Source organism: Echiichthys vipera (genome assembly GCF_963691815.1).
Source record: "Echiichthys vipera genome assembly, chromosome: 11".
Lineage (NCBI taxonomy): Eukaryota > Metazoa > Chordata > Actinopteri > Perciformes > Trachinidae > Echiichthys > Echiichthys vipera.
The window spans coordinates 23,707,012-23,716,623 of NC_139836.1; the positions used below are offsets into that span (position 1 = coordinate 23,707,012).

Sequence of the window (9,612 nt, forward strand, 5' to 3'; positions counted from 1 at the left end):
AGGCTGAAATCAATGTGCTCATCAGTAAACATCCTACTGAGCCTGATCTCAGAGTCATAAATTTAAATATAAACCAAAAAAGAGGCTTTATATGTTTGAAAGTGAACAAAAATAAATATTTCCAAAGATATAATTTTATCAATAGCTGACTTATTGTGATTTATGATGGATTCTTTCATCTAGTCATTGGCTAATCCGGTCAAGTGTGTAATTCTGGACTATACATATTACTTACATATTACTATTATTTTCACTGATCCAGTAATTCAAAGTGTTTTGTTTGTCTCAGCTGATCACATTTGAAATTATCCTGTGCTTATTTAGCAAATATTACACTAGTTAACAAGCAATGACAGAAAACACTATATCTTTAATTTTGTCATTTGGATCCATTACTGTAAATAAATAAAAATAAGAAAATACCTGTAAGTGACAACAGGTTCCCAACCTGTGTTTTACATTTTTAACTTTCAGATAATGTTCACTCCCAGGTCGCCTTGTGTCTGAGCTTTTCTTAGTCCCTTTTTGGGCGAGGCACTAAGAATGAGGACTTGTGTAATACAAACCACCACCATACTACTGATGAACTTTAATTTCATTCTTCTGTCTGTCTGGGTGTTCTGAGTACACAATAGGATCTATTCATTGTTATCTATGCCTGTATGCACTGACCCTGCGCTGCCCTTCAGCATTACCGTATCAGGAACGGACCGTCTGTGAACTTTTATTTATATTTGAATTCATGTGATATTTAGTTCCCTTAGCTCAGCAGGCGTTTCCCACAATACACTGTGGATTTACTTCACACAATAATCACACTGAAACTATTTACATTTTTTTGATCAACTTTGTAATGCACATTTTTTTCAAAGATTTTATGATATGAATGCCAACATAAACATGAAAAAAGTAAATAAAGCCTATACAAATTATATAAAGTGTGTGGATTATGTGTGATATCAAAATATCACAACTTATTTTGGTAAAATGATCCAAGGTAGAATGTAAATTTAGTGTATTCTTGTATTTTTCCCTTTTAGAGCAAGGTGTGTACTGTCCAGCTTCTCCTCCTCTTGACCATGCCACTGCAGTGTCAATTATCAAGTTACTGTTTTTAAACGATCAAAAATGGGAATTTCCATATTTAACAGGTCATTCCCCTTCCACAGGGAAGTGTTATCAGTGTTGATGAGCAGTCTGCTGTTACCTAACCAGAGGAGAGGGAGTTCAGATCCAGTAAAAGTGAATGTGATAAACACACTGGATTAAAAAGAGTGGTGTCTGTTATATGTTGACTTATCCAGAATTTAGGCCTGACTGTGCAATAAAAATCCTGGGCCTTAAACATAATTATGTAGGCTTAAATAAAGTGGTGCGTGCCTTCTTTGTGAAGCCCGGACAAGTCAGCGTTTAATGGTAATGATGGTGCACACCGTCTCTGTCCTCTGCAGTTTCCACTTTACAGTTGCAATATATCAATAATGTAAATCCCAGCTGTCTTACTCCCTTGTTAGTTCAACCACCAGCCTCTCTAGGCAACAAGTGGCATTAATGTCACACTCAATAACATTGTTTGATTCAGAAATACTTGTATTGTTGTACTATCATCCTGAAAACATCTCAACCTTTCATTTTTAACGTTGAACTGGAATAATATCTGGAATCAAAGCTCGGTTACTCAACTTATAACTGGCACGGTGTTTTTTTTTTCCATGGCCCAGAGGACCTGAGTTGAAGCCTCTCTCTTCTGCTGAAGTTTCCTTGAGCAAAGCACTGAGCTCTTCTAGCTCTGGGGCAGCTGCTATAAAAGTTTGACCTCTGACCTCCCTAAAGGGGGTTCTAAGTGAAAAGAGAATTCCCCCACTGGGACCAATAATGTGTCACATTATTACTATCATCGCTGTAGCTGACAATTCTATCAAGTGTGTTAACATCACTTAACAAAGAGGTTCTAGCTTTTAATTTATTTTTAATGTTTTATATGAAGCACATTGGATTGCCTTGTTGCTCAAAATGTGCTATATAAATAAACTTGCCTTGCCAGGTTAAATGACTATCATATGCTTATCTTATCCTGCTGTTGAATGAACATCTTGTATCTTCATTTTTTATTGCATTAAATAAACTGACATGTTCATCCAGTGACTACATTGTAATTCACCTAAAACAGTTTTTTTAACTTAACTTATACATAACATTTTGTAGACTAAAAGTTTTTACCTAAAAAAAATAATCTAGTAGCTGATATTCAATTTGTTACTGTGAAGAATTATGATCATCCACTATCTTATATATATTATAGCTTAATCAAGCCCCGCTGCAGTTTGTCAGTTAATGCAGTTACTGTACTCTACTGTGAAAGTGATCAAAGCATCATTATCACATGTTTCTCGATCTCTGTTGTATAAAGTCTCAGCTAATGAATATATCAAATATAAAATAAGTCATCAATTAAAGTCCTAAATGACGGCATTAAAACTGTTTCCTCTGCGTCTGCTGCTCACTCCCAGCAGGTGCCCTAGTCTAAAATAATAGGTATAAGTGTAAACAAATACTTGATTTGCTCAGGATTTCAAAGAAAACAGCCCCTTTAAAGCCCTATGCACTGACATTAGAATCAATTAATACAACAGTATAAAAATAGACACCTGCCATGTGCTGTACTATAATTATTATTTTCTTGCCCTATTATTGAGCAAACGACCCTCAGACCCTCGGACAAATCCAAATAATAATAATAAGGAAAAAGGGAAATAAGAAGAAAAAGCGCGTGATTTCAATTGTTTTAACACAACAAAATAAGATGAAATTTTTTTAGGATTAAATTGAATCTGATCGACTTAACGCAAGAATGAAGTTAATATATTTCACTGCTATTTTATGCGATACAAAAGAAATTATTTAAAAATGATATATTTTGTCATTAAGTTATAAGGCTCATACAAAAGTCCAGCGAATCAAGCTGCAAATGGAAAATACGTAAAACATTTTTTTTTCTAAAATCTACAGCCATTCTTTGACGTTTTTAAATTAATACAACAAAATGAATAGCAATCAAAAGTCTATTACTCAGTCAAATAGCGTAGAAACCGTGTGTGTAAAATGCATTTAGTGCTAATGCTTGCGCGGTGATGTAATAATTACTCCCTCATTTGTTCAGACATGGAGCACCAAACTCTGACAAACCTTAATAATCTATTAAAGTGAATGGATGTGATCTTTACAGAGTCAGGACTCAACGTTCTCTGCTGATGGCTTAATGATTTTGTTCCCTCAGGCAAATGAACTCTTTTCTACGGGCTTGTTTGCCTGCAGTTGTTGAACACTTGACGTTTAATCCCCGCAACATCCTCGCCCCGCGGTGAACGACTCCTGCAGCCTGCAGAGGACTGCGAGAGAAAGGAGAAACCAGGACTAGTTCACACCTGTCTGGCTGTTTATCCCGAATCCTCTGCTGCTTGTTGAGGGCGAGCATTACTCCCACATGCGCCTTGTTAGGACTTTTCTTCAATGGTGCCGGATTTTCCTAACATCTTCTGCCCCCAAAAAAACTTTTAATAGCCTCCCCTCCCCGGGCATGCATGGCGCACTCACAATGCCAGTTAAGTTCACGGTCAAGCCTTGAGAGAGAGAGTGAAAGTAGGAGGAGGAGGCGAGAATCACAGCCTTGCGCGGGGTTACAGAGTTGGTTTGGTGAGACACCAACTATTCCGTGTTATGTCTCCTCACAAGCCGCTATTATAGGCTTGTTTTGAGTAGACCCACATGCACTCAAGTCCTCGTTAATTATAAAGCGTGGGCTTTGAGCTGGATGTGTAATTGACCTTCATGCACCAGAAGCTGTACCCAACGAGGTGCGACTGATCCTCCGCCTGCGCAGACAGGAGGGAGACAGTTCACACACTCGTTACGCACACTTCCATATTTAGACTCCCATTATCCACCCGGGCCTATACGCGACAACGCATTACTGGTCCATACTATTCCTTAACTGGTGTTTACTCGTGCAAGCAAAATGGTTCTCCACCCAGTCAAGTCAACCATGACACCGGATCCATATCAAGTCCTCATTAGTGTGAATAATTGTCTATAAATATGTATTATTATTGTGCCCAAAACCCAATAACACCACACATCATGTAAGAGGAAAATTGCTATAATAGCCTTAATTAAATATACAAATAAGCTATGCCACAAACGACGTCATTATGTTGTGATTATCGTGATAATAACGCACACAAATACCACTACAATGCACCGAGCGCATTATCGCACCTGGACCTGTTGCCTGTCAGTACTTCTGCTACAAATGAAAGTATGAAAGGCAGAAAAGATGTTTTAGTTTGATTCTCTGGCAGCAGTCTTGAGGGGGAGCTGAAGGTGTTGCACGGCTGAAGCTGTTCAAACAAAGTGTCTTCTTTCAACGCCCGTTTCCAGCCTCTCTCTGTTTTCTTTTTCTCTTTTTTTCTCCTCCGCTAAACACTACGGCACTTTTGTTCTCCTCAGCCGAGCGCGGAAAGATAAGGTGTCATCACTTGAACATCAAGGTTGGAAAAGCACCGAGCACGTAGAAAAGTCGCCCTTTGCCCATAATGGCACCACGCCACAGATCCTCAGTGTTGTTTTTACAAAGCACTAGATTAAGTCTCTCTCTCGTTTTGTCATTTTAACATTGACAGTGATCACTGGGGTGAACTTTGACCTCACATGGGCGATCATCAATGAAATAAATAAAAATAATACATTAAAATATAATTATTTTACTATGTTAAAAAAACAATTCCCCATTAAATGAAGCTATATTCCCTAAATAAATAATAAATAAAATAAAGTCACACTCCTAGTACATATTTTTACTCTTCTCACATATTGCCCAACCCATCCTGTTTCCATAGCATACTTTATTTTAGACCCAGGTCTAACACTCCCCTGCTAACTGCAAAATCCAAAGACAAAAGCCTGGAAATAACTTGTTGCGAATAGGGAGAAAAGACTTCCCTTGCAGAATTTATGATTAGATGGTGGATAATCCCGGGATACCGACCAGTGCACCGGCACACACAAAGGACAATATCCCCTTTCTAACAGCAGGTTCATGTGTCAAAGGCTAGGAGCTCTTGATTTTTAGGTAATGCTATCTGATTAAACTTTGCCCAAAAGTTATTGAGGAACTAGTTGTCCAGCGCACATTCAGAAGAGGAAACAGTGAAGCATGGATTTAAACCAGCTTTGTCAGATACAAAGTGTAGATACAAAGTTATAGTTTGAGTCTGTAATGAACGCCCATTTCGGTAATTAAAGTCAGAATCGTGAAAGTAGAATTAGACAGAAACATTCAAATTAAAAGTGCCCAGTAAACATTTAAAAATGCACACACACATTCCAGTAATCGACCCCCATGTGAGTCTGTAAAGACTGATATTTGCCTCCAGCTGAATATTTAGGTTTAAATATTCCTAAAATGTCACCCAGCTTGAATGGTTTAAGGATACACGACCGGCAGGACACAAACTACATAAATAGACTGGCTTTCTGCAAAAATGTCAAGAATTAATCAGAGTGAAAGAAATCCCCGATTTCCATGTATTTCTTTTTTCTTTTATTGTAAAGGGTATATGAAACTATAGGTGCATCGTTTCATCATTTATCGCAAAGTTTACATGCAGTCTCTCTCCAAATGAAAATGCAAATAATAATAATAATATCAAGAGATTAAGATGTTTCATCTTATCACGGCTCTTATAAAACACTTGAGAATATTATACCCCATCATACCCCCCCACCCACCCACCCACTTCCAAAAAAAACTGCTTATGGCTCTCCTGGAAAACCCTATGTAAACAAAAAGGCGATGGGGTAACTTTAACTCGGTGCCTACAGAGTCTGCTGATACATCTAAACCCCTAAAATAACAACGGTAATAGTAACGAGAATTAAGACATTTTATTGGTATTGTTTTCAACAATATAACATGTTATGTTATTACATTCCGGTAAAATACTCTTCTTTTTTTCTTGACTTTTTTCTTTTTTTTAACTAAAACGACCTAGATCCGCCTCACCTTTTGTCTGCACCAGCACTGCAAAAAATTATTTATCAAGTCACATAATCTCTGGTTATCTTCCGAATTACATTTCCTCCAAGCGAATTAGAGAGAAAATATGTCAATAAATGGTACATATTTCCTATAATTCAAAATGTTCTTAAGTGCTCTGCCTTGACCCTTGTTTCTAGGAAATCCCTGAAACAAGAGAGAGTTTAGTTTGGGGATAAATGCGCCCATCGGCAGATTTTTCCCACTTGTTTACAAAGACGTTAAAAGGTTGGATATGAGACTAAGTGATTTGTTACGGTGGCTGTTTTCGCAGTCTTCCAGTCTGTCTGCCTTGCACCTTGCCGCAAGTGCTTGAAGCTCGCCTCACACCACCTCGTAAATTACTTTTCCAAAAAAAAAAAAAAAAAAAAAAAACGGTGCTCTCTGTCCCCCGTCTGTGCCGTTTTTTTAAGAGCCAAGGTCCACTAGATTAGAAGACATAGGGTTCAGTATGGTGTCGTGGTGCAATGAGTGGTGATGGTGCACCGAGTCTACACCGCTGGGTACCGGGATGGCGCTGGGTCCCGGAGGGGGCGCGAGGCCGTGCAGGGACTGTAAACCGGCGTTTGAGCCGAGGAGCAGAGCCGGGCTCGGAGACGTGTGATCCGGTGTTCCCAAGGGTGTCTTATCGTCGTCCGAGCTCCCCAATAGAGATTTATTTCCATTCATGGAAGAAGTCAATGGGTTGTGACTATTGCTGTTGGAGTTCTCGTTGTTTTCTCTGCCAACAGAAAACAAAATCACATATGAGTGGGGTGCAAACACAGAGGCAGAGGCAGCAGAGTGCATCTGGAAAAATAAGTAGGTTAAGACATGATCAAGTTGAGACACATTTTAAAAACTAGCTAGAGTAAGTACACAGAATAAAAACTAGAAGACTAAATATGGTAAATATTTATAAATAAATGTTTATAACTTTAACAAAAATCATGTTTTTTTAAAGCTCGCACGCAAGAGCAAAAATAGTGCTGCCATGCCTACTAGGAATTCAATAGACCACGATATTTACAATAACCATAGAAGCATCATTATGTATATATTATAAATGATCAAATCCTTTAATAATTATTAATGCATTAATCAGCAATGTATCCGTGCGCACGTGTGCCAGGGTGCAGATAATAATAAGCCATTGAAATAATTAGAGGCTGAGGCTCACTGCACTGCAGCAGAGCAGCGTTAAATGGCTGCAGTGGTGAACAGTGGCTGCAGACAATAAATCTATTCGACTATCGAACCTGCATTAAGTATCTGTCTTTAGGGCAAATTAATTTAAGCAGAGTGACCTGTGGGTAAACACGCCTATCAAAGTGGGCCGGGCCTCGGCCTTTGGCACGTCTAAATAAATGACAGCTCTAATTATTACTAAACCTGTGCTTTTTGCGTATGGCGTATAGTTCATATGTTTGCAGTGGTGAGTCAGGCTTTTCTCAGAGGGAAGACATGATTTACGTGGAGCTTTCAGCCCGAATTAGTGGCCAGAGGGTGAAAGAAGACACCAATGGAGCGAACACCTGACTGAAACACGTCTCCCAAACCTCTCCGCACGCCTGCCTGAGTAATTTCCAAACTTTGAAATGTACAAACGGCTCCTAATGAAATGTCAGCCCGGCTGATGTGGAGGCTACGGCCCACCACATCAATCACACCGCAAAACAACTTTTAAAGGTGTTCTGAGATGTTTTCATATATATCTACTTTGTGTTCACTCCAGTATCTGGAGGGTTAGGAACTGTTTTTTATTCCTCTGATCCTAATGTGAAAGTCAAAATTCATGGTATAATAAGCGTGATTGAAACATAAAAGTGGGGTAAATGCAACTTTTATAACCTTGTAATTTACCTGACGACAAGCCTTTAATTTTCTCTTTCAACTTTTACGCACGGCCTGCACAATTATCACAAACATGCAAACACTGTATGATCTAGAAGTCTGAAACGGTGCCTGCAGCTGATATTATTTTCCACCAATTTACACAGATGCGTAAAAAGGACTGAACATATATTAATGATGGTCGATGCGATAAATGTGCTAGATGTGGGTCAGCAAATATTGCAAAGGCGTACCACATAAACACTGGCTGCTTGTGCCTGTTGATGGGTTCTGTCTATTTTCGCTTGATGTCATAACCATAAAACTACTGTAAAATGTACCTTTTCTGATAAACACTTTAAGCGTCTTTAACTTTATTCTTACCTTTCCTTCGCCTCCGCTGCTCGGTCTCGCTGCCGTCGGTTTTTGAACCAGTTGCTGACCTGCGTGGTGGTGAGTCCCGTGGCCTCGGCGAGCTCTCTTTTCTCCCGCGGGGATGGGTAAGGGTTGTGGGTGTACCACTCGCGGAGAACGCTCCTGCTCTTCTCCTTGAAGCAGTAGCTTGTCTCTTCCCCGTCCCAGATGGAGCGAGGCAGGGGGAACTTTCTCCGGACGCGGTACTTCCCCACTGCGCCGAGCGGACGGCCTCTCAGCTTCTCCGCCTCGATGTAGTGCGCTTTGAGCCACAGCTGCTGCAGCTTCGGGTGGTTGTGCGGCGAAAACTGGTGGCTCTCCAGGATCTTGTAGAGCTCTCGGAAGTTCCCCCGGTGGAAAGCGACCACGGCTTTCGCTTTGAGGACGCTCTCATTTTTGTGGAGGTGTTCGCACGCCGGTAGGGACCAGAGGAAGCGCCCCAACCGCTCGATGTTTCCCCCTTGTTGGAGTACTTCGCAAACACACGCAACTTGTTCCTGCGTAAAACCAAACGTCGGAAGCATGGACATGGCGACAACGTAAATCAATACAGATTATATTGTGCCTTACTTCCACGTCTCCCCTCTCAGTCCCACATTAAATTAAAACGCATTAAGTCCATAAGCGACAAAAGATTCCCCAAAAAAGCAGCCTTAAACTTAAAACAGCCCAAGGTTAGATGATATCCAACTGCGTATTAACTCAAGTCCATTCAGCCATGCAAAACCCCAGGCGACAAATCATCATAAAGTTGGTGAGCAAGAGAGAAAGTTGCTACTCCTTCAGCCGTCCTCCTCCACCTTTTCTATGCCGTTTCAACATAACCTACTCCCGGAGACTGGGCTCGCTGGCTCGTTTTAATAATATTATTCTAAGCTGGCAAGACAAGCGATTATATGTACTCTGATTGGTCGGTTATCTGACCCGGGGATGGTGAGGATAAGACAATAGCCTTAGTCAAATTATTTGCCATGGTTACGCTGTCACTCAAAGTAACCTGATATGCTTTGAGGTGGCTCCCTGGCAAAGTCAACCCGATTGTTCCCTTCACTACCAGCCCGCCTACCAATAGACATAATGCTCAGATTTTTCTTCTAAAACACTTTTTTTTCTTTCCCTTCACTTTGACAGACACCTCGGGCAGCCAAAGAGCGCAGAGCTGGGTGTGTGTGGAGAAGGCGAGCACCACTGGTCCCGCAAGTGGGGGAAGGATGGCGCCAGAGCGCACAGAGCCTGCCACAGTATGTCCTCATGCCTCCAGCGGAGGCTCTTACAAATCTATCGAGATTTCC

General features: G+C 40.5%; 1 protein-coding gene across 1 annotated transcript; it reads right to left on the reverse strand.

Annotated features, from left to right (window-relative positions):
• Positions 1–5,825: 5,825 nt before the first annotated feature.
• Positions 5,826–9,130, reverse strand: six2a (SIX homeobox 2a). Its single transcript, XM_083923511.1, has 2 exons — positions 8,291–9,130; positions 5,826–6,815 (listed from the first exon to the last, which is right to left on the reverse strand). Exons 1-2 carry the CDS (start codon positions 8,848–8,850, stop codon positions 6,503–6,505), a joined length of 873 nt encoding a protein of 290 aa, XP_083779637.1. The 5' UTR covers positions 8,851–9,130; the 3' UTR covers positions 5,826–6,502.
• Positions 9,131–9,612: the final 482 nt, after the last annotated feature.

What these genes read in the sequence shown, in the direction of transcription:
- six2a (XM_083923511.1), bottom strand. Translation starts at nt 8,850, where the DNA reads ATGTCCATGCTTCCGACGTTTGGTTTTACGCAGGAACAAGTTGCGTGT. An exon ending in GCAGCGGAGGCGAAGGAAAG is followed by an intron (nt 6,816 to 8,290) that starts GTAAGAATAAAG and finishes TTCTGTTGGCAG; the next exon opens with AGAAAACAACGAGAACTCCA.